We start from the raw sequence: 25,153 nt of genomic DNA on the forward strand, positions 1-25,153 counted from the left end.
CTCCCTGTCTGAATTAGCAGCCCAGTTGGCGAGGATAGGCTATAATACAAAAAAGAAGACAGTGTAATTTCTTCAATAAATTTGAATGAAAGTCTACCTTTTGAAAGGTCTGTGTCTGATGCACCTTGAAGAAATAAAAAGATGGATCAGACAAGGATCACACTGTCTCCCCAAAGTGGAGTGGGTTCTTATAAACATGAGAAATGCTCATAAACAGGTATGTTGGTACAAGGGGTTGTAAAGAGGATATGAAAAGAGTACTGTAGGAATTTAGAGGTGGGAAGGAATCTTTGCATTTGGGGAACAGGAGAAGTCTTGCAGAGGAGGTCCATTTGCCTAGATCCTGAATGCAGGATAAACAGGGTTTGTCTATATGAAAATGAGCTACAATCGGTCCCAGCACAGAAAAACACCAGCAATGGGAAAGCAAGGGGTATGTTGGAGTTAGCAAGTAGTGTTTACTGCTTTCAATGCCTAGATGGGTGCACATTTCAGTGTTAAGTAACTGCCTTTCTTAACCACATGTGGTTGACCACACATTTACCTACTTAAAAGGTTGCCTTGATCACCAGCACCTTCTCATTATATTCCAAATCCACAATTTAAAAGTCTAGTTTTGTGTACACTTCCTATACTATTTTAGGTGAACATTCATTACAAGAAGAAATTGAAATACTGCTGTTGAATAGACGGGCTTCAAATGTCCTGCTATAATTTTATGCTGTGATAAATTCAAGTGACTAATTTTTATATCTGTAAAACTTTTTTATTTCCCATAGAGGTTTGGGGCACTTTCAAAATTAATGAAAGATTTGCCAAAGACCTTTTGAATTCATCTTCTCCTTCATACTCCAAATATGCCACTGGAATTGAAATTCAAGTAAGCACTTTCTACTTTCTACATAGGAAATTGTTGGCTAAACATGAGTTCAGATGTTTTCAATTCAGCATGTTTATTTAATACATATTCTTAATTATTCACGTTCATTGAGTTATTACAGAGCAGTTAATCACATTGCCCACAACTTACGTATGTTGAACATTTTCTTTCTGGGAGAGTTTTAGCCGTTGACTTCTTTCCATTTCTCTTGTGTTCACTTTTGCTCATTTATGTGAGTCATATTCTAGCAAGACTTCTTGGTTATTTTCTGTTTTTTATTTGTCAAAAGGAAATTTTTCATGCTCTAGGCTCAATTGTCAGCATTTTGGATTTGTTCCATAAAGCAGCCTTGCTTGTTAGGGGCTAAACAGAGTTACTGAACAGAATTCTGGACTATGTAATGAAGTCACAGAAAAACTAAATCACTGTCTTTCTATCTATAATGCTGATTCAGGTGTCATTTTCACTAAAGATATACACAAATACTTTCTAGATATTCAGCTTAAATTCATATGGAAATGTAGGGCTTATGTTTTTGAAGGAGAAAACAGATTTTGGAAAAATTTATATTATCTGGCACCCAATCCCTTATTCTAAGCAATTGATTCTTCAATTCTGAGCAGTTGGTTAGCATCTTTATTAGTCAACTCAAAAATAAATGACATGTGTGTATGTATACAATTGTCAACTGTCATTTGAACTGTGTTTGTATAATATGCCTTTACCTCCTGTGGTAGCTCTTTCTTTTCTTCAGTAGTTCTGTTGGTTTATTTATTGTCTGCATCAATTTTTTTGCTAAAATATCTTCCTTGTATGGGGACAAAAATCAACATATTGCCCCTTTTTCTCTTTATAAGCTTAAAGAAACATTCAAAAGAATTCAAGATTTTGAGTCAGTTCATGTCACCCAATTTCGGTAAGTAACACAATGGCCTTAGAAGGACATCCCCAGAGGGGTGCCTGAGTGGCTTAGTCAGTTGAACACCTGCTTCTTGATTTCAGCTCAGGTCATGATCTCAGGGTCCTGAAATGGAGCCCTCTGTTGGGCTCCGAGCTCAGCAGGAAGTCTGCTTGAGATTCTCTCTCTCTCTCCTTCTGCCCTTTTTCTTGTGCACTCTCTCTCTCTCTCTTTCAAATAAACAAATAAATCTTAAAAAAGAGAATGGCATCTCCAGAATTGTGCAGCCATCTTACAGAATGCCAGTCCTATTCCCAAATCACCTTGACAAACAAAAAAACAGGGAAGAACAGGTCTTTCTAGTAGGATTCTTACTAAAATTGGACAAAGTCTGTGATGCTTCTCAAAGTCAGAAGAGGAAACTTAAATACTGAATGGCATTCTCCAAAGTATAGATCAGAGGCTGGAACTGCAACCCCATAGTTGCAGAACTTGGGATGAAGCAGATCATGGTATGCATATATGGGAATGGACGAGGGCTGGAGGTAAGGGCTGTGGGTGCAGAGGGGTGGTTCTTCTCTGTCCACAAGCACAGCGGGGTATGATACAAAGATACAAAGTTGTATAATTGGGAGCCAAGAGGGAAGCCTGGGGGAAGCTATCATATTTTTGTATAGATACCATGTATGCACCATAGCTCAAAACCCAGTAGGCATTGTCTACAGCAAATAAAGAGATATTTAGTAAATTATCCTTTTGTTTATGCTTTCATTCCAAAAGTTATTTGGTTAGTTAGCCATGTGTGCATTGATACTATGAATAGTCTGCTTGATAGAGGAAGTGGCTTAGAGGTCAGAGAACTTGACTTCTTGTGTATATATATTTTTTCACGGTTAACTTATGGAACAGCTATAGGAAATTTTCAGCAGCATTGCTATAAATATACCGTCCTGGATATTAGCCTTCCGGTTATCTCATGTTCTTATATAAAGGCCCATGTGTATAATTTTCTTTATATTTCAATGCTAGGAAAGACACTGCTGCTTTTTTCTTATACCAAGTTCTATTTAATGAATTATATTTTCCTTTCTGACCTTGCAGTCACTGAATGCATAGACACACTTGAAACTCACAGTAATTTTTATTCAATATTCATATTTTTCTTTACATTGGCCCTGGCTTCCTACTTATATTTCTAACACATATTTCATTTCCTATATCTTATGAGCTGACTCCAATATTTGTAAATAAAATTATAAAGTAGGCATAAATCTATGAAATGCAATTATTTAGGTTTTACTCTTTATGTTTATGATTTAAAGTAAATCTTAATCTCTTAGTGTCTCAATTTGCTTCTCTGACCCAAATATCCAACTGCCTCCACCGGATTTTCTGGTAGGCATGTCAAACATAATGTGTCCAAAACAGAGGTCATCCCACTTTTCTCCTCAAACCTTTTTGTCCCCCCTCAAAACCATCAAGCTACTTCTCCCACTGCTTCATCCATCCCAGTTACAGGGACACCTAGTGTCACCCAGAGTGAGTGTTGCACGCACTCAGACCTGGAGTCATCCTCTATCATCCTCTGTCATCATTTTTTATTGAGGTATAACTGACATACGGCATACGGCAATAGCTCAGGCCTTATGCATACAGTTTCATAAGCTTTGACAGATGTTTTTACTAGCCGCCTTTTAAGGATACAGAACATTTTCATCACCCGAAAAGTTCCCTTGTGTTCCTCTCCAGCCAATTCTATGCCCACCCCTACCTCCCACCAGAAATCACCACTGCTTTTATTCGTATCATCGTAGGTCAGTTTTGTCTACCTAGAACTTCACATAAATGGAATCGCCCAGTGTGTCGTTTTTGTGTATGTCTGGCTTCTTTCCCTCAGCATGTCTCTGAGCGTCATCCTTGTTTTTCGGAGTGTCAGGGGTTCTTTCCTTTTGCTATGGTTGTTTTTTAAGATTTATTTATTTTAGAGAGGGAGAAGGAGAGAGGGAGGGAGGGAGAGGGAGAGAGAGCGGGGGGCAGGGGGAGAAGGAGAGAGAGTCTTAAGCAGACTGCACAGTGAATGGGGAGCCCATCTTGGGACTCAATCTCATAATCCTGAGATCACGACCTGAGCTGAAACCAAGAGTCAACACTCAACCACCTGAACCACCCAGGTGCCCCTGGGGAGGGGGACAGGGGCTCCTTCCTTTTTATTGCCCAGTGCTATTCCTTTGTATGAATACACTGCAATTTGTTTTTCTATCCCTTACAGTCTTTTCTTGACTGGTTCCTTTCTCCATGCCCAGCATCCTTCACAATTCCTGTGGCTCAGTCTTCAAGTACAGCTTGACCACTTCTCCCCACGGGTACTGCCCCCAAATTCAAGTCACCATCACTTCTTTCCTGGTGGGTCCTCCTATTTCCCTGCTTGCCCCCTTCAGCCCATTATGCAGCAGCCAGAGTGACACTCTTAAGCAGTAAACATGAGCATGCCTCTGACTTTTCCTAAAGAAAGAAACCTTTTAATAAAAATAAAATTCAAACTCTAACGCCTTATCTGATCCACCTCCTGGCCACTTACCTAATATCATACCCTACCATTTCTCTCCTGCTCACTGAAACTTAGTTATGCTAAAATGAATTAATCAATTTTTGTCTTCTAACTAAAACTGATTTTATTGAATTCAATAAACTGAATTCAATTTATTCTCCCTAGGAAAATTCAAACCCACTCTGAAGCCTTTCTGCATTGAGAAACTCTGGTTCTTGACCTGGCAGCAGGTCTTCAAATTTGTTTAACTCACAGGCATTTTCCTGCCTCAGGACCTTCACACATGCTGGCAAACTACATTGATGTTCTTTGTAACTGTAGCCTTTTCTTCGCATTGTTTAGGCCTCAGCTTTCACCCTCTGACCAGCTTTATTTAAAGCAGGCCAACAAAAAAAAAAGTCACTCTGTAAAGGGGGCCTCATCCGGACACCTGGGTTTCTCAGTTGGTTACGCATCAGACTCTTGCTATTGGCTCAGGACATGAGCTCATGCATCTTGAGATGAAGTCCTGCCTCAGTTTTCACAGTCATCTGGGAGTCTGCCAGAGATTCTCTCCCACTGCCCCCCTCCCACTCATGCATGTGCATGCTCTCCCTTTCTCTCTCTCTCTCTCTCTCAAATAAATAAATAAATAAATAAATCTTTTAAAAAGTGGGCCCCATCTCCACCTGCTATTCTATTCTTATCACATCTGTCTCGCGTAATACTTAACTAAACACATAGATATATTTTTTATATACAATTATATAATTACTTACATATGATAATTACTGGTTTCTTGCTTGCCTTGTCTTCTCTGCTAGAGTGTAAGCTCTATGAAGGCAAGGACAATACCAGTTTGATGTCCTCCCATGGCCCCAGTGACATGCATACACACGGCAGGCCCCGAGTGACCGACTGAATGAATCTCATTTTTTTTTTCACACAGTCATTCCAATGATGGAAGCATCATTGTCGGGTTTGAAGTTGTGGGTTCCAGCAGCACATCTGAGCTGCTGTCAGCCATTGAACAAGTGGCCGAGAAGGTGAAGGCAGGACTTTACAAGCTGTTCCTGCTTGAAGATGGCTCTTTCAGAGTATTTGGAAAAGGTAATTCTGAATTCCCATCCCCCGCTTAGGTTATAGGAGTCCTCTACTTAGTAGCTCATTTGTGTCTTCAGGAAGTAGACTGGAAATCTTTATGATACAGAATTGTTCTAAGACTGACTGAGACATAGGCAGCGATTTTCTCCCCACACCATGATGAAACTCCATTTCAGTCTCTGATTTCAGATCCTTGCTGACCAGCGATGTGTTCTCCAGCTCCCAGGGTAACACTGTGGAGCACTGAGCTCTCTGCAGGCCCTGATGGAACTCACTCAGCAATAGTCTACTGCAACACATGCTCCAAGAGCCCTGGGGCTGACATATTCCTAAATCATAATCCAAGGAACCAAAGAAAGAATGCATTTGTCTAGATCTTTAACACACACACACACACACACACACACACTCTCCACAGACACACACAGACACATGACACTCTACTACTTTTCTTCAGATTTTTCCCTTTCTTTTTTACATTCAATCTTAAGCCTTGTGCACCTGGATATGAGCCACTTTCAATAACATTTATTCAACAGTATTTACAAACTGTCTAGGCACTTAGGATGCAGTACTGGGAAAAACAAGCATACCTCAGAATCCTGGAGGATCTTCCCTGCACAGTTTCCTTCTCCTGGTCCCAATCACAGTCAGAATATACTACCAAGGGTCAGCTGTGGGCGTAACTAGTGGCTGGTCACAACGTGAAAAGCTTTAACAAAGGGCAAAAAGTTGGGTATGTCACTCTAAAATGGCAGCTGTCCAATTTGTTACCATATCATTACTGCTACGTTCCATAGCTTCTTGCAGATTTTCTGATTTTCTGACATTTCCTTACAGAATGAAGCTCTTTCCCAAGAGTGATCACACTCTGTCTTTTTTTCACCTGGTGCTTATTAGTTTATGGCTCACTAAAAGCAAGGCTGTTGGCACAGTTCAGACAACTGGAGGGCAAGGGGCCGGCCTTGGGGAGGGCATCAGAAAGGAGAAAGGGTGTTGAGAGGGATGAAGCTGAGCATCAAGGACCAATTTCTACTCCTGAATTTTGTATGGGTTTTGTCTCTGGAAACATGAATTCTACAGCACTGCCATATGCTTTGTACAAAGTGCCAGGATATTGACACATTTTTTCTTTTTGTTTCCATTTTTCCTCCCAGCCCAGTGTAACAGCATTGTCTTTGGATTTGGGTCCATGAATGATGAGTATATTCTTCCCTGTAGCAGTGGCTACACTGGGAACATTACAGCCAGGTGCCAGCCTTCTGGGTGGCGGATCCTCAGGGAGACGTGTGTGCATTCTCAGCTGGAGGAACTGAAGAAGGTAAAGCATCTGCGTCTTGTGTTCTTAGTTTCACCGTGGGCATCTCCCAGTGAGCATGGCTAGGTGGAGAATAATATATCAGTTTGTCTCATTGGTCAGTGCACAGAAGTCAAGGCTATTATCAGACCTGGTAATCATAGGCACTGTTGGAATGAGTAGCAGGGTCTAGGTAGAAGCCAAGAGAGACAGAAAAAGTCAGAGTTGATGGTTCCATTGGGGAGGGAGCTATAGAGGAATGAATCAGTGCTGAAGATGTCTATGATAGATGGTAAGACAGCAATTAAGCTGGTCTTAGAAGTGCAGAAAGCCTGGAAAACAAAGATCCAAGTAGAGATGTGAGTCAGCTCAGTACGAGTGAGGATGTACATATGTCAGAAATTTGGGCCGGGAGTGGCTCAGACAGAGGTGTACCAAATACAATGACAGAACTACAATGGATTTTAAGGGTCATCTGGCTTATCAACCTGTTTTTATAGATCAGGAAATGAAAGACTAAGAGGCTGATGGTCCCTCTGGTAACAGTAGTGTTGAACTAGAAACATGGTCACTTGATTTCCAGTCCAGAACTAGGAATTCCACATGACATTTTTCTTAGGAAGGTTCAAGTTCTTAAGGCAAGGCAGATATAAGGAAGGAAGGAAATGGTGAGGAATTCGAACTCAAGTCATGGAAAAGAGGGACTCTTGAGACTGTCTTGCAAATAGATGTCCATATTGAGCAGAACTCCTCTCCCAGCCAGGGACCCCACTATTGCAGATGAAACTCAGAATGGTATTTCCCAAGGGACTATAGAATGTTTACTGCTTCATTCTGAGGTTTTTCCTCTGTAAACTGGGTGGGGGAGATTGGACCAGATGGCTTCTGGAGTCTATCCTTGTTCTTGCTTTCTTTGTGACGGTTCTAGACATGGACCATAGCTGGGACTTGTCCAACCCAGGGTGTGAAGGCAGGCAAGTCCCAGCTCAAAGTAGAGAACACAACAGTGAGCTGAGAAGAGCAAAAAGAAATACAGATGAGGGTTGCCTGTTTGGCTCAGTTGGTTAAGTGTTCAACTCTTGATTTTTGTTCAGGTCATGATCTCAGGGGTGTGAGTCTGAGCTCCTGTCAGGCTCTGCACTGAGCCTGGACCCTGCTTTAGACCCTCTCTCTCTGCCCCTCTTTGTCCCACTCATGCTCACACTCATGCTCTCAAAAACAAACAAACAACCCCCCCCCAAAAACAAAAAACAAAAAACCAGATGGGATCTGGTTCTTGGGTTGACTTGTTTTGAATGGAAAAGACTGTCCCTTTTTTGGTGGCCTTCCAAGATAACTTAGTGTAGTGGAAACAGAGCGGAGCCTCAGAGAAGAAGCAAAACTCCAAGCCAATGACAAAGTGTAGTCAGATTTCCATGCATGTCCCTCTATCTTCTCATCCTACAAGGATTTCTCAGCATAGCATAGTTGATAAAACAGAATTTAGTACCAGGAGACACTAACTTTCCACTTCCTCGCTGGGTACTGTTTGGAAAGTCACTGAATCTCACTGAATATATATTTCTGTATAATTAGGATAATAATTTATATGAAAAGCAAACATCCCATTGTTCTCTAGAACTTAACCATTTTTATTCCTAGAATTTCAGTGTGATCACAGGCAATGCTACCGAGACAGCCGTGTCATCCTTGGTGCGAAATCTTTCTGTTGTGATTCAGCAAAACCCATCAACCACAGCCGGCAATCTGGCTTCAGTGGTGTCAATTCTGGACAACGTCTTGTCTCTGTCACTGGCAAGCCATTTCAAAGTGTCCAGTTCAACAATGGAGGTATGTTCTGTCTGCCTGTGTTTATAGGACTTGCTTTAGAGGCTCAGTCTTTCAGGAGGAATGACAAAAACCCGAGCTGAAATCTCACTAATGGAAAAGAGGCAAGGGGTCATAGGTCAATTGTTGTATGAGACTTATTGTGTCCTCCACAGTGTACCAAAAATTCTTGGGATTAGTTATGTGAGTTCAAAGCAAGAGGGGGCTACCTCTAGGCAGGCTTAGAGGAAGGTGTGAGAATCTGCACCATATGCACTGTGTGACACCATATGATACCATATGACAACATATGACACGTGTTCACTGTTTAATGTCTTTGCAGTTGTCTTTCTTGTGGCTAAGAGCTCTGACTTCAGTAGTGTGTATTTTAAGAATACCCTCTTTTTGACTGGGGTATTCATGATTTAGTCTGGTATTTAAAAATTAGCTTAAATTTTATGCAAATAAAACTTGCTTACTAAGAAATGCAAATAGACCAAAAAAAAAAAAAAAGATATGTAATCTGGTCACCCTAGAATAGCTACTGCTTGCATTTTAGGTATCACCTCCAGTGCCTAGAAAATGAAAAGTAGTACATAGCAGGTACTCAATAAATACTGTTAAATGAATGTCCTTCCAAACATTTTGGATGTGTGCATTCTATATGTTAAAGTATATTATATTTTTGAAAAATTATATTATCGAATTGTATGGTTACATATCACACGATTATACTTTAGCTATATAAGGTGACATTATGTCAGAGATGACATTAAATATAAATAAGTTAAAACTCTGTGAACCAAAGAGAAGATGATCAAGTTTTTTTTTAAGCCTGACTTTGTGTTGTTTACAAGAGACCAACTAAAACAAAATGACACAGAGAGTCTAAAAATAAAATGAAGGGCACAAACAGAGCAGGCAAACAAACCAAAAGAAGACAGAGGTTAGAGGGCAGTAGAAGAAGCATGCTATGGGACTCAGGGCCAAAAGCTGCAGAGGGCTCATTTAGGATAAGACTCTGTCAGAGTGATGATGACTCTGAGGAAGAATGCCTGGGAACCAGAGCCATAAGCCAGAGACAGGGTCCTGCTGGGGAAAGTGGCAGCTTTCAAGGTCTTGTTTGGAAAAGGAATCTCTTCAGCTGAGACTGACCCTTAAAACCCACAACAGTTCGATGCTTCTCAGTCACTTGTCCAGTGTTTGAGGATTTTTGCTTTTGTATTCTCTTTTGCTTTATATTCTCTCCTATTAATTCATAAATTCAACTTGGATGTCCATGACATGAATTTAGAACTTCTGATGTTAGCAAAACAAACATAATGTTGGAAAGGAGTTCAATTTAATGTCTCACTCTCTGAGCCTCAGCTGGAGCAGTAAGGCAACCATGTTTGTCATCACTGTGGAAGGAAGTGAGCCTGATAGAGCACACACCACAGGATTCTTTCTCAGCCTTGCTAGAACCCCAGTGTGCATACAAATGTCCTGGGGAGATCACTCTGGAACTTATGTGATTCTGCTGACCCTAGTTTCTTAACCCAAAACTTTCACTGCGCAGTGACTAAACTGATTTTCACTGATACATTTGCTATGGTCTTCAACTGGGCCAACTCTTTGGGCAATTGTGCTATCCTTAATACTAATGACTCTCCCCTCCTAGTCCTCTTGAGCTGCTTATTCAAAACACAAACTGATTTTCATCCTTGTATTTCAGGATGTCATCAGTATAGCTGACCACATCCTGAATTCATCATCAGTAACCAACTGGACGGTGTTACTACAGGAAGAACAGCATGCCAGCTCGCGGTTACTGAAGACACTGGAAAACATCAGCAGCCTTGTACCTCCAACAGCTCTGCCTCTGAATTTTTCTCGGGAATTCATTAACTGGAAAGGGAGTCCAGTGTCCCCAAGCCAACTCAAGATGGGTTACAACTATCAGACTGAAATGTTCCCTCCAAATGCCTCCATTCCCATAAGAGGCCGTGTGTTAATTGAGTCAGACCAATTCCAGCGATCCCTTCCAGAAACCATCATCAGCATGGCCTCGTTGACCCTGGGGACTATCCTATCTGTTACCAAAAATGGAAATGCTCAGGTCAATGGCCCCGTGATATCCACGATTATTCAAAACTATTCCATAAATGAGGTTTTCCTGATTTTTTCCAAGATAGAGTCGAATCTGAGCCAGCCTCATTGTGTGTTTTGGGATTTCGGTCTTTTGCAATGGAACAATGCAGGCTGCCACCTGGTGAACGAAACTCCAGACATGGTGATGTGCCGATGTACTCACCTGACCTCCTTCTCGGTACTGATGTCCCCCTTTGTCCCCTCTGCCATCATCCCTGTGGTTAAATGGATCACCTTTGTGGGACTAGGTATCTCCATCGGAAGTCTCACCTTATGCCTGATCATTGAAGCTCTGTTTTGGAAGCAGGTCAAGAAAAACCAGACCTCTTACACCCGTCATGTTTGCATGGTGAACATAGCCCTGTGCCTCCTGATTGCTGATGTTTGGTTCCTTGTCGCTGCCACTGGAGACTCCCCCGTAAACCTTTCCAGAGTCTGTGTAGCTGCTGTGTTCTTCATGCACTTTTTCTACCTCTCCTTGTTCTTTTGGATGCTCACACTTGGCATCCTGCTGGCCTATCGGATCCTCCTCGTATTCCATCACATGGCCATGCCTTCGATGATAGCCATCGGCTTCTGCCTGGGCTACGGGTGCCCTCTCATCATATGTGCCATCACGATTGCTGTCACGCAGCCAAGCAATGGCTACACAAGGAAAGACGTGTGTTGGCTTAACTGGTCCGATAGGAGCAAACCCCTCTTAGCCTTTGCTGTTCCTGCACTGACTATTGTGGCTGTGAACTTGGTGGTGGTGCTATTGGTTCTCAGGAAGCTCTGGAGGCCCACTGTTGGAGAAAGACCCGGTCAGGAGAACAAGGCCACTATTGTCCGCATGGGGAAGAGCCTTCTCATCCTGACCCCTCTGCTGGGGCTCACCTGGGGCTTTGGCATAGGAACAATAGTAGACAACCAGAATCTGGCTTGGCATGTTGTTTTTGCATTACTCAATGCATTCCAGGTGAGAACAATAAGAATAACTTCTTCTTCTTCTTCTTCTTCTTCTTCTTCTTCTTCTTCTTTTTTAAGAATAACCTCTTACATCATCAGGTGACTAGGGGTAATTATAGAGAACTGAGGTTGGTAACACCACTCTGGATGCTAACTCATCTCCCATTGCCTGCAGCAGGTCTGTGAGCAACACTGCCAGGCAGCAGTGAATCCAAGAGAAATAAACAAATAACAGAATCTGTATTTTCCAGCAGGTATTACTGAAGCAGAGTATTAGACTTGTTCAGGAATCCATCCCAGGATTTTAGATGTTTGGGTTTATAAACCTAATGTTAACCCTTTTTGCTGCCAGCTCAGCCCTCTTTCTCCTGGGCAGACCTCTGCAAAAGCACACAAGGAAAGGAAAAGGACTCAAAACCACTTGTTGACTCTGAATGGTTCACAGGATGTCTCCAGAGCACAACAGAGCAGGAGCTGACAAACTGTAACCAGCGCTGTTTTTGTCAATAAAGTTTTTTTTTTCCTTTTTTTGTTTTTTGTTTTGTTTTTTTTTTTTTTTTTTACAGGCAGAGATCACAAGTAGGCAGAGACGCAGGCAGAGAGAGGAGGAAGCAGGCTCTCCGCAGAGCAGAGAGCCCGATGTGGGGCTCGATCCCAGGACCCTGGGATCATGACCTGGGCTGAAGGCAGAGGCTTTAACCCACTGAGCCACCCAGGCGCCCCTGTCAATAAAGTTTTATTGGAGCACTGCCATGCCCATTTGTGTAGATATGGTCTGTGGCTGCTTTCTTTACCTTGGCAAAGTTGAACAGTTGCAACTGTACCTCCTGAGAAGCCTAAAACACATCCTATCTGGCTCTTTGCAGAAGTTTGCCTACACCTGCTGAAGAGCATGGGTTTTACATTTCACAATCGAAGAGTGTTCAGAGAGTAGGCAGAAAAAGTAATCTTTTGGTTTCTGTGAGTCTGGAAGAGAGTCTTTGATCTTGGTTCAATGAATGTTTGCTCGTCACTTCTGCATGATGTCTCAAGGAAGGGGTGGTTAAAGGCTTGAGCTGTGGGGTTAAATAGGTCTGGGCTCAAATATGGCACATTGTCAACTGTGACCTCTGAGAAATATTTAATCTCTCTTTCAGTTCTCTCGTCTGTTAGAGAGGGATAATATTATTACCTATATCATAAAATAATTTACATGACATAATTTAGCTCTCAGCACTGTGCCTGGCATGTAGGAAGTGCTAATTCATCTTCTAAAAGCAACTGGTTCTCCACCTACTTTTAGCACACCAGCGAACGTTTCATTGGTAAGCGCAAATGGCGAACCTTGAGAGCATATGCCTAATGGTGGCAGGTGTAGGGAGCTTTTGCCGAGAGCAGCTCCATGGTGAAATGCTGTAGGAATAGGCACCCACTGGGGGTGCTCTGACTGGGAGAAGGATCTCATAGTCCAAGAAAGCCTTGGCCAAGGGTTCCACAAGGACTGGACTTGATAGCAAGGGTGCAGATAGAATAACCCTCTGCTGAGGGTTGGACCTCAGTGCCTGCAGGTGTCACAGATTCACGTTCACTCCATCAATGTTGATTTAATGCCCACTCTAAAGGAAGACTAAGCTATAGAATATATTTGTTTGGTGTTTAGGATGACACAAAAGGGAAAAGAATGTTCCATATACACTTAAAACCTTATTCACTCATTTATTTGTTTGTACCTTCAAGAAAAACATTTTTTTTTTGAGTGCTTTGTGTTATACCAGGCATGGTGGAATCAGCCAGTGTCCTTGCCTCTGATGAGTCCACAGACTAGGAGAGAGACCAGCAAGAAAATAATGTTGGGTGATAGAATAGAATTACACAGCCATGTTTTCTTCTTTGGCGGAGAAAAGACCACACAGGTGATTTCTTTCTTTCTTTTTTATTTTTTAAGGGTTTTTTCATCTTATGTTTTGGAATGCTCTTGGACAGTAAGGTAGGTGTATTCATTTCTCTCTTCATCTCTTTATTCTAATGCACGCATTAGAATCCTTCAGTTCTAGGCTCTTATTCACATATAAGAGGTGAGACCATGAGTACTCTTGTCATCAAATTCTATAATTTTATAAAAGTCAGTGAAAACACTCACTGTTGATAAGAAAATATATAGAACTAATCACCACATATAGAATGTGCTGATAAGAAAACAATATAGAACCAATCACAACGTATAATGTGAACATTATAGAAAAAAAGGGAAATTGTTCTTACTTTTCATTTTGCTACTTTAATCTATGGTTTGGCAATCATCAAAGAGCAAAAAGTACATCCTGCTGGGGTGATTCTCTTTTCCTCCTTTATTAAATGTAGCATTTACATAGAATATGCTGAAGGATGTATCTACTTCTACATTCCTATGGTAAATATAAATAACTTTTAACATTAAATAAAATCCCTAAGGAAGGATGGCCAATGTAGGGAAAATTATGGAAAAAAAAAGTCTACATAAACTTGTTTCATTATTTTTCCCAAGGGTCGAGGAACTCTATTGAGAGAGGCAAAGAGAGAAAGTAAGCTAAGCGACAGAGACTTTGTTTTTAATAAGAAGATAAGAAGATTTTATAATTAGCACAATTGTAGCACGTACACAAAATCCCTGTTTACAAAGAAGCAATTTGCTGTTCTTGGTTGGACTAAATAATTCTCTCAATGGCCCCATTCACAAGGTTAGGAAACTCTTTACTTCAGAGATAAATTTTAATTTAGCAATTATTGCCAATTACTATTGTCTAGAATCTGAATTATTATGGTTTTTGGTATTATTGTTCTTTGTTTAATCCTAGGTCTGTTTATAGGTAAAGCAAACAAATAAAAGAAATCTTTTCATCAGATAGCCATGCTGATGGTCTATTAAGGGCTTCCAGGAAATACCTCTATTAAGTAACAGTTCCAGTCTGCAATTTTGTTCTGCATTTGTCTAGTATGATAGTGTATGTGCCTCTTCTCAGTATTTCTTTGTTGCCTTCTAGCTGCGACAATTGCTGTTCAGCAAATTGTCTCCTTTAAGCTCTTGGAAGCAAGCATCCAAGGTAATTATCTCCTGCTGCCACAGGTCCAACGCATGAAGTTCCGGTTTCGCACTTTTCTCTGTATGCAGTCGCACGGCGAGCCCACTTTTGTGTCATCCCCCTGAGCCTCTGTCGCCATTTTATTTCTGCTCCCTGGCATGGTGCCCAGCACAGGGTCACTACTCATAACGTTGAATGAGTGAGAAAATGAACAAGGGAATGAGTGAATGAGAAGCCACGGAAAAGTACAAAGATGCTCAGGCACTGAGGTCTGTGGGTGCTGTGGTGGGCAAACAACCTTTGGATGGTGTCATCTTCTTTAGTCAGACTTGCCTTTCAACATCTAGAGTCAATGAGACCCTTTTCTCTGGCTGACTTTTGGGACCTCCTATAGATCATTTTGCCTTTGCAAAAGGAAAGTATGAAATCTTGGTCAACTTTTTTTTTTTTTTTTAAGATTTTATTTATTTATTTGAGAGAGAGAGAATAAGAGAGAGTGAGCATGAGAGGGGGAAGGTCAGAGGGAGAAGCAGACCCCCTGCTGAGTAGGGGACCCTTTTACCCCCACCCCCCAGTGTGGGACTCAATCCTGGGACTCCAGGATCATGAACTGAGCTGAACGCAGTCTCTCAAGCAACTGAGCTACCCAGGTGCCTGGAATTCTGGTCGACTTCTAATCTGTGAGATGTTCTCTGAGTTTTCCCTCTTCAGCTGGCATGGCATAACTGACTCAATCCCTTGCAAATTGAGCACTTAAATCTACCAACTGAGACATTTGGATGGAGGCAGAGGATTCCTGGTTTGTTCTTTCTCATGAAAGTCCAGTCCATAGAAGGAGTATAGAGTTAACAACAGACGCCCTTATGTTCAGATTTTGTATTTTTGAAGTTGGTTTAGATTTCTGCCCTTCAGCAAAACACTGAAGGCCTTTCAGAAGGAGCTCTAAGGCAAAGATTTCTGTGTCTGATAAAAAATCAGCTGACTTAAGTGCCTGAAGAGCTACGTGGGTGTTTAGAGATTTTTACAAGGGGCACTATAATCTTTTGAAATAGTAATTTTTAAAAATTGAGGAAATTAACCTTTGACCTTAAAAATTTTTCCAGGGTCTGCGTTTCCTCATATCGGCCTGTGCTGTGAATTAGGCAGCATAGACCCCCTCGCCAGCTGACCTGCCCTGTTATTTCTGACTCAGTCAATGATTGGCTGAGTGATCTTAGGGAAGTCACACGGTACCGTTCAGTTTGGGGTTTTTTCCCAACTGTGGACATTAACTGTTGGACTCGTTAATTCAAAGCAGAGGTTCTGACTTTCTGTAATTTTGAATTTATGTCTTGAAGAACTAAAATCTCTTGAACAGAGAATATGAAACTAATAAATCAGTCACTGTGCTTAAGAAAAGAAAGGAGCTACAGTCTATGTGTCTGCAGTATAGAAAAACCTGACCCTGAAGTTGAGACAGGACACCCCCTGCCCTGCCAGGAAGTGAGCATTTTTCTCCTTTGAAAACCAAAGAAAGAAAAACACCCCAAAGTAAATTAAAATGAGAACAAAAGTAAGGATGCCCAGCAGTGTTTTTTCTCCGTTTCTAATGTCAAGTGTTGACACGTTCCTTTGCATCTTCTAGATTTGTACTCCCTTCCCTATGTCATTTTTAAATCAGATGATAAAAGTGGGACTTTGTTTTCAGGTTAGGTGGCTCATTTGGGTTAAAATAAATGCATATTTGGCAGAAGAGAAGATGGGTATTTGTAATTTTCTGAGGGAGTTTGAGTGTAAAACAGGAACCCAGATTATAGCAGTTGAGGAGAAAGAAGGCAAAGAAAAGATACCTCAGTAAGAATGTTCCTGTCAAGAGACTCGTGAGAGAAAAGAGAATGAGGGTGGAAACCAGACACAGACTCGGGACCAGCAGCGATGGTAGAGCTGAGTCACGAGGATGTGCAAAAGTCCATATGGTGGGAGGGATGAGCCAGCAAAGAGAGTCTTAGAGAGTCTGAAGACAACTGGGGGTGGGGTGGCTGAAGGAAGAGGATTCCTGGAAAGGCAGATGAAGTGAGTGGACTGAAGATGGAGGGATCAGCCTCTTCCCCGGACACAGGAAGCTTCAGTCTGATGCAGATGGGGCAACATGGGCAGATTGGGTCACGGTGTGAGAGAATTCAGACCTGGACACCTTTTTGTTTTGTTTTGTTTTGTTTTGTTTTGTTTTGTTTTTAAAGTAGAGGAGAAAAGGCTATGCACTAAGAGATGGGAAATGGATGGTAAAACTGGAGTCTTAAAAGCAGTGAAAATTTGAGTTGTTGGCTGAAAGGAATGAAAGAAGCCAATGATGTTCTCCGTAAGGACCATCCCTCAAGGCACCGTGACACTGTATGGACCCACAGTGTGGTTTCTCTCAAAATCCTCTCCCTGTTGGGGACGCCGGACCCCTTCCTAGCCCTTCCATTGTCCCCGGCTAAGTTCTCTGTGACTCTTCTCTGAAAGATAGACACTGGTGACCCCTACAGATTCTCTCTCCAGAGAGAAGAGGTTTATTTGTTAATGGTTCCAATGACTTGGGTCCTGTTATTTGACCAACAGCTTAGCCCCATGTCTGAAGAGGCTGCTTTTCCCCAGACTGTGTAGAGCCCCTGGGTGTCTTGTAATCTAAGATTGTTCTCTCCAAATGGGATGAGATTCAGTTTTAAATGCAATGATGATGACTATAGAATTTGTCTTTAGGACTACAGTATTATATGTTTACTGAGTCCAAACTTACAGAAAATCAATTACTTTGCTTTAGAATTTTTAGACATTTCTCATCCTTGTCTCTGTGGTAATTCCCCCCACCACCCCAGGGCTCAATGTGGGATAGCCATTTATATATTTCAGTGAAAATTAGGAGTTATCATCAGGCTGCCCACTGCATATAACGAGAACTTATTTCTCCCATCTTGATTTAGCTTCCTTATGACATGGACTGTGGCAGGAAATGGAAGCTCATTCTTTCCAATATTCCTAGTGTCTAGCACATGGTGGTACTCAATAGGAGACATTAAATTAATGAATAAGTCAATTATCGAATAGACAAAGACACAATTTTCTTAAACTCCCACCTTTCCCCAAAAGTATGATTTTTATTTAAATATTTTATTTCCATTAGAAAATTCAGTTTTCAAAATTTTGAACTCCGTTTAGCCTCTGCTCCAGTTACTAAAGGATTATTCACAAAGGGATTTGAATGCTAAGATGAGTGAGAATAAGGCAATTTATTTGAGACCATTTTTATAGAACTATTGTTTTTTCTCCATGGGTTCCTCTTCTAGAGATAAATGTGTAAACCAAATAAATTTAAGCATGGACGTACAAAAAGATAATGCCTTCCTTAAAACTATTTTCTAGTTTGTTGTTAAAAGTTGTGAGAATAAACAGGAACAAAAGATTCACTTAGAAATATGTTCTTAAGCATTTTAAATAGATTAAAGCCAGAGAAGGGGTAAGAAAAGAGTACTCTAATTTCTTGAAAAGAGAACAGGGCACCACATAAGTGAAGTAAAGAATCACTAATGACATTAAGATGTCAGGAAATGCAGAGCGTGACTCAAAGAATACTATTAATGTACAAATGACTTGTTTTTCTTTGATGCAGCAAGACTCATCAGATGTGTCTGCCAAACCCAAATTCCCAAAAACTTTCAACCCATTGCAGCACAAAGGTGAGTTAACAGTAAGCCAAAGGTTAACAAAAAATAGAAGAGTGTGAATATATCATAGGAGGAAAACTGAAGGGCTACCTTTAAATTTATTTTTATTTATTTTTTATTATTTGAGAGAGTGTGTGAGAGAGAGAACAATGGGGGGAGGTAGGGGCAGAAGGAGAGGGAGAAGCAGACTCCTCGCTGAGCAGGGAGCCCAATATGGGGCTCAACCCCAGGACTCTGAGATCATAACCTGAGCTGAAGGCAGACACGTTAAGTGAGCCAACTGAGCCACCCAGGCACCCCTGAAGGGCTACTTTTAACAGCCTCATGGGAGAAGTGCAGGTGTATCTGCTGGTCACGTTTCTGGAGCTCATCGGGATGGTGCTCAGGGCTAACAGAACATGGTGGGGAAGTTGATGCTCATGGAGACCACTATTGTCCCTTTTAATTTCATCACTTCCATTCCGTCACTTAGACATTCTATAAATCGGTGACATTGATCGTCGAGGTCATGGGGTGCGGGAGTGTGGTCAAATACCAATTGTGTCACTGGAGAGTGGCCCTTCTTGTGCCACCTGCTGAGCAGTGGGCATGGGCTATGTGTTTGTGCTCCATCAAATGTACTCTCCTGCCTAAAATGTCCCCAAGTTCACCAAGGGGAAGCCATCACCTGCTATGGGTGAGAAAGCACTGTCCCCTCCACCTGGGACATGCATTGCTTTTATACTCACATATTGGATATTGCTAAAGTCAATGATATTCAGCTCCTGGAAGACTGTTATGTATGTAAGCATTGCAGATTGTTGTCCTATGCCTGGAGGAGAAGAGTGGAGCATGGGGGTGAGGAAAAGTCACTGCATGACAAGTCAAGCTGAAGTCATCTTTTAGTGCCTGAGTTCCATTTCCTGTTAAATTATGTTAATATCTTTATTAAAGCAGGGAAATGGGCCATTCATTTTAGATTGTAAGCAAAATTATTTGACTTCCAAAATAAAGTTCAAGGTTCTGAACTTGAAACAGCACTTCCCTCCCCAAATGTTCAGCATGCTCACCCAGAAGACTTGGGTCCCATTATCACTGTCACCAACCAGTCTGAGTGCTTTTTACAAACCTCTTAACCTTTTGGATGCATGTCCCTCATCAGTAAAATGAAAAACGAAGAGATCATGAAGTTTCCTTCTAGCAATAACATTTTATGATCTCACATCTACTTTATCTCATTTTCCACAGCATCTGAAAGATGTGATGCTTCTCTTCTCAAATGAGAGATGTCTGACAAATGCACGTCTCTTTGGCATTAATGAAATACTGCCTGTCAACCAATTGCCTTCTGTAGCTTTCCTTGCCATCTTCCTGGAACTGGCCAGACTTGCAAGGATTTGCACAGGCTTATTTTCATTTTGGTCTCATGCTTGATTCCGACGTAGAAACGTAACTCTTATCCTCTTTTTCCTCTCATAGGCATTTATGCACTTTCTCATGCTGGAGAATCCTCAAACGACATCATGCTAACTCAGTTTTTATCAACTGAATAAGGCTGCGAACCATAAACTCAAGAAAAATTTTTGGGTGCAACTTGACATTTAGAGCTAAATGTCAGTGAAAAAATTAGCTCAATCTTAAATGGAATTTTTTGGTTTAGGAGTCTGGAATAAAATAAGAAGCTTTCAGCAGCTTCATCACTGCTCTTTGTATCTTCAGTTAAATGGAACGATTTATTTCCATGTGGTTTGATTCAAAGGAATTGCATCATAAATGTAGAAAGTAGGTTTTATTGGAAATCACGTCAGTGGTACCAACTTTTCACTGCTACAACCTATGATTTCCTTTCTTATAAAATAGCATTATTCAAGTGACCTTTCCAGTTATCTGAATTGGAGTAAGAAAACTTCACGAAATCACCTTGGATAAACTGATGGGCCATGTGCACTTTCTATCAAAGAGTCATTGATGCAAATTTCCTAGAGAAAGGGCATTTACCTCCCCAATTTTTCAGTTGAATTATATGCTTATTTTTGCCTTTTAGGTATAGTTACTTAATTTTGAAATGTAATCAGAAATCAAATGAAAAATTCTATTTCAGACAGCCTTGTAGGAGTTAGTTGGGAAGTACAGTAATATTTCATAAGTAATACAACCTTTTTCAGTCTACAAGGTGCTTTCATCTGGCCCCCAGTCCAGTGAAGTGAAGTGTTCAGGCTGATCTAGAGCAGGGATGAGGAAACAGATGTTCAGACCAGCAGAGTGACATGTGAAGGCTGGGAAGCCAGTAAACGGGCCCTGGGACTTTTAAGACCTGGGGTCCCTAGTCCAGTTCTATAGCCCATAACAGTTTTTGGAAATCACTTGCAACACTAACAGAATTTATAAGGTCAGATATTAGATTCAATACTGCCATAATTCTCTCTGTGTAAGAGGAAAACTGAAGGAGATTTTGGTTGTCTATGGAGCTACCCTAATACATCCCGGTTTTCATTGTATTTTGGGATTCCTTGAATCTATAGCCAATGCCACTGTTGGATGAAATATAATACAGCAGGCAGAGAGACACTATATGAAACAACATTTCCTTTCCACACTTTCACCCCTTGGGCTCACATGAGTTTCAACCCTGATTGCTGGACCAGAAGAAAGGAGCCTTTTAATTCAATCCTGTTTCCAGAAATCTTAGAAATCCTAGAAATCTGCACAGGTAGTGTTTCAAGTAAGTGTCCACTATTCTAAGTGCCTTGCCTATAGTAATTCATTTAATCTTTATAATAAGTTTGTGAATAGAGAACATGAGTGTCCCTGTTTGACAGCTGCAGAAAAAGAAGCCACGAATAGGTTAAAGACTGTGAGCAGGGCAGCATGGATGGTGAACAGGCAGTGCCAGCACAGTAGCAGTGGATGTTGAATTATAATGGGAAGCAGGTTGTATAAGTCAGACTAGAAGGAAATGGCATTGTTTATGTACTTGTAACTAGGATCCTACACTCTTTGGTCTGTAGAATCCTCTAGTGGTCTTGCATCATCTAGTTACTATTTTTTGTGTTGCCCTGATAGCCTGAACATTACAAGATGAAGTCATGTTCACTTTTAATGGCTCTCTACAGTAGTATATTAACTCAGACCACTGTAACAAAATACCACCAACTGGGTGGTTTAATCAACAGAAATTCTTTTTCTCACAGTTCTGGAGGTTAGGACATCCATGATCAAGCTGTCTTTAGGGTTATTTTCTGATGAGACCACTCTTCCTCATAGACTGCCACCTTCTTGGTGGGTCATCACATGGTCTCTGTCCTCATAGAGGACAGAGGTTTCTGGTGTCTCTTCTTCTTATAAGAGCACCAACCCTATCAGATGAGGACCCCACCCTGATCACCTCATTGAACCTTAGATGCCTCCTAAATCGCCTTATCTCCAAATACAGGCACATTGGAGATTAGGGCTTCAACTTATGAACTTTGCGGAAACACAGTTTGGTCCATAATATTATCTAGAGTTCTTATTTGTCTCTTTAATTGAAATTAGGATTTTTCAACATGTCCTCCTAGTCATTTCTTAAAGTCTCCAAGGGAATGATGAAGGACAACCTGACAGTTTCATCACACAGGGCTTCACAGGCTGTGTAGTGAAGAGGGTGCCCCTCTCCTGCCTGCACTATTAATGGTGCTACCGTAAGTGGTCTAGGCCATAATCTGCACGGTCATTTGTGATAAACCTGACTAGGCCCACCCAGCTTTGCCTCCCTTTCTTGTTCTGCCTTTCATACATTCACAGTTGCGGCTTACAGAATCTCTTTGGTGAAACCTCAGCCCCATATCTCTCTCTCTCATGGACATTCCAATGTCCCTCCCAAGAGTTCTGATCCTAGATGTCTCTAAGGCTCCTGATGCTCATGGTGTCAGAGTGACTCAGGGTAGCTTCCTCCCCATCTCTGCCTCAGTTTGCCTGGGTATATCCCCAGGCAGCAGTTCTGTCTTTCAGGCTAGAGAGGTCAGATGTGAGTACCAGCACTTAGTCAAGAGCAAACCCATAAAGGTCAAACTCCAGAGTGGACAGTCTCTCCCCACATTCTTTCACTCTTCTCCTCCTGACAAGAGACGAGATGTAGATGCATTTTCATGGTGCCCATTTGGAGTCACTGTTGGAGGACGGCAACAGAGTATGTGAATTTGTGCCAAACATTTGGTACTCAGGCCAGGCTCTTTATCAAAACATGTCCTGCTCAGGGCAGTGCATCTTGAATTCAGTCCCATGGACACATTGAACATTCAGTAGGCATGTTCAAGTAGGGCAGAGAACAGATTTCTGAATGGGTCATTTTAAGAGTTATAAAGTCTAAAGTATCTGTTAGTCTCCCGACACGAGTAGCCTTCATAATATTCAAATGGAAAGGAAAGAGGGATTTCTAGTTAATGGTCGTGGATGAAATAGGCATACATACAGCAAGCGAAAATGTAAGGTTCCCCGTGGCACCAAGATGCAGCACACGTGAAATGCTAAAATGAGATAGTCAAAGGAAATGATGGGGGAACCAGTAGATGGTTTCATACTCTACAGAGATGAACAAATCAAAAGAAAAAACAATTTTTTGAGAATTTCCTCGGAGAAAGCTGCTCCACGAACCTTCTCGTCTACTCCAGAAGGTGAGAGAAGAAGAGATGCTTGTCCCTTGACAAACTTAATGAAAGATTTCTCTGCCCTCCCTTAGATCACATGGCTGACTAGGAGAAGGAAAGGAGGGTTCTGATGCTTGCCTGGGACCGGGGCCATAGCTCTTAGCAGTGGGATCCTGAATGGTCTCTGCATTGAAACCAGCCTCCACGCCTAGGCTTTGGCAGGTGAAGCGTGTCTGTGTGCTTCCCCTACATGTGGTGCATGGTGAGACCAGCAAGTAAGAGAGAGACAATATGGGTTTGGCTTGAGTACTGTGTGACACAGGGCCACTCAAAGTGGTGGAGCAGCAAGAAGGTAGAGATGAAGCCAGATTAGGGGACAAGGAAGGAGTCCTAAGTGAGCACACAGAATACAGATGAATTTGCATGAGTTGAAGGAATTACATGTGAGAGAGGTCAGGGATCCGAAATTTCTGAAGAGCTCCCAAATGCACCTTCCCTTATTATCCAGAGAAACCTGACACTGTGTGAAGGCAGCCCAGTCTTGTAACAAGTCTTTCCTGAACTTGAGAGAAAGGAGGTCAGAAGCCTCAGTGCCCAAGATGGGGTAGAAGGAGCATAAGAAAATCTATGCAAAAATGTCCATCAGCAAAGCTGTGCCAGTGCAAACAGTCAACCCAAAGCAGGACTCTGTTGGGGGAGAAGAGAAATTTAACACAACATTATTTGTATTTATTACTATTACATGAGATTGGACATGCTCATCACCAAACTGAGAGCATGTTAGCTATTGAAAGTGACCACAGTGCTGCGTTGGGCAGAACACGTTGGAGTGATAACTGGAACGTACCGGGTGGGAAGCAAAAGCTTTACCCACTCAATTAATTTTATAAGGATGACTTTTTTAAAAAGTGTGTTTGATCACATCATATGTCGTGTTTCTCTAACCCATTGATTACACACAATATTCACCTCAGCTCCTTCCCCAAATGCTACTAAAAACAATCAAAGAGTCCGAAAGAGTAAGACATTGCAATCGTTGCTATTGTGGAATTTAAAAATTGCTACAAGCTTACAAGCTTGAAACAACACATGTTTATTATCACACAGGTTCAATGGACCAGGAGTCCAGGTGCAGCTAACTGGGTCCTCTGCTCAGGGTCTCACAGGACTGTAATCAGGGCTGCATTTTCAGCTGGAGGCTTGACTGGGAAACTCCAGCTCCATCAAGTGGTTGATATAATTCATTTGCTTGTAGTTGTGGGGATGAGAACCTTGAATTTTTGCTGACTGTTGCCCAGAGGACACCCTGAGACCCTAGAGGTCCTCTCTACTTCCCTGCCACATGGGATTCTCCTACATGGCTACTTATACCCTTATGCCTGCAAGAAGAGTCTCTTACTCCTGTCTGCTTTTAAAACAGAATATGGCATGAGGTAATCAAGGGAGTGACAGCACATACTTCTACCACATTCTATTGCTCAAAGTAAGTCACAGGTCCTGGCCACACTCAAGGAGTTGATAAGTGAAAATAGACCCAGGGTCTCTCAAGCGTTTGTGTCCCTCCAAATTCAAGTATTAATACCTAACCCCCCAGCTGATAGTAGTAAGAAGTGGGGCCTTTGGGAAGGATTTGGATCATGGTGGTGGAGACTTTGAAATGGGATTAGCACTCTTTTTAAAAAATATCTTATTTATTTGAGAGAGAGAGAGAAGGAGAGAGCACAAGCAGGAGGAGGGTTAGCAGACTTCCCACTGAGCAGGGAGCCTGACACAGGGCTTGATCCCAGGACCCTGGGATCATGATCTGAGCTGAAGGCAGACACTTAACCAACTGAGCCACCCAGGTGCCCTGGTACTAGTGCTCTTATGAAAGACTCCACAGAGATCCCTAGCCCCTTCCATCAAATGTGGACAAAACCCAAAGTTGGCAGTCTGCATCTCAGAAGAGGGCCTTTGCCAGACCTGACAATACTGGCATCCTGATCCTGGACTTAAAGCCTTCAGAACTATGGGGAATAAATATTGTTTATGAGGCACTCAATCTACGGTAATATCAGCCTGAACCAACTAAGACAACACCACTGTGAAATTTCAGGTCACAGAAGAGAAAAAGAAGACCCAAAGATTTTCATTGGGAAAAAAAAAAAAAAGGTTTTGTGTGAAAGATCAAAATCAGAATATTATCGAACTCTTCACAGTTCTATTGTGAGCTAAATAACAATGGAGAATGGTTTCAAA

The 25,153-nt window shown here is 41.7% G+C and overlaps 1 protein-coding gene and 1 long non-coding RNA gene across 4 annotated transcripts in view; one reads left to right on the plus strand and one right to left on the minus strand.

The window, feature by feature from the left end:
• The window catches only part of ADGRF1 (adhesion G protein-coupled receptor F1), a 43,217-nt gene extending 23,230 nt beyond the window's left edge, over positions 1 to 19,987 (plus strand). For all 3 annotated transcript variants that reach the window (XM_059400294.1, XM_059400296.1, XM_059400295.1), the window contains 10 exons: positions 780 to 880; positions 1,738 to 1,796; positions 5,255 to 5,415; positions 6,567 to 6,730; positions 8,348 to 8,536; positions 10,227 to 11,600; positions 13,515 to 13,556; positions 14,590 to 14,649; positions 18,257 to 18,323; positions 19,770 to 19,987. In XM_059400294.1, the coding sequence (XP_059256277.1) occupies positions 780 to 880; positions 1,738 to 1,796; positions 5,255 to 5,415; positions 6,567 to 6,730; positions 8,348 to 8,536; positions 10,227 to 11,600; positions 13,515 to 13,556; positions 14,590 to 14,649; positions 18,257 to 18,323; positions 19,770 to 19,843 (2,291 nt within the window). In that variant the 3' untranslated portion in view covers positions 19,844 to 19,987. The remainder of the gene's footprint in view (positions 1 to 779; positions 881 to 1,737; positions 1,797 to 5,254; positions 5,416 to 6,566; positions 6,731 to 8,347; positions 8,537 to 10,226; positions 11,601 to 13,514; positions 13,557 to 14,589; positions 14,650 to 18,256; positions 18,324 to 19,769) is intronic.
• LOC132017987 (uncharacterized) overlaps positions 1 to 25,153 on the minus strand; it is a 35,295-nt gene that overhangs the window by 2,662 nt on the left and 7,480 nt on the right. The gene's annotated exons all lie outside the window — the stretch shown is intronic.

Source organism: Mustela nigripes, chromosome 5, assembly GCF_022355385.1.
Source record: "Mustela nigripes isolate SB6536 chromosome 5, MUSNIG.SB6536, whole genome shotgun sequence".
Classification (NCBI taxonomy): domain Eukaryota; kingdom Metazoa; phylum Chordata; class Mammalia; order Carnivora; family Mustelidae; genus Mustela; species Mustela nigripes.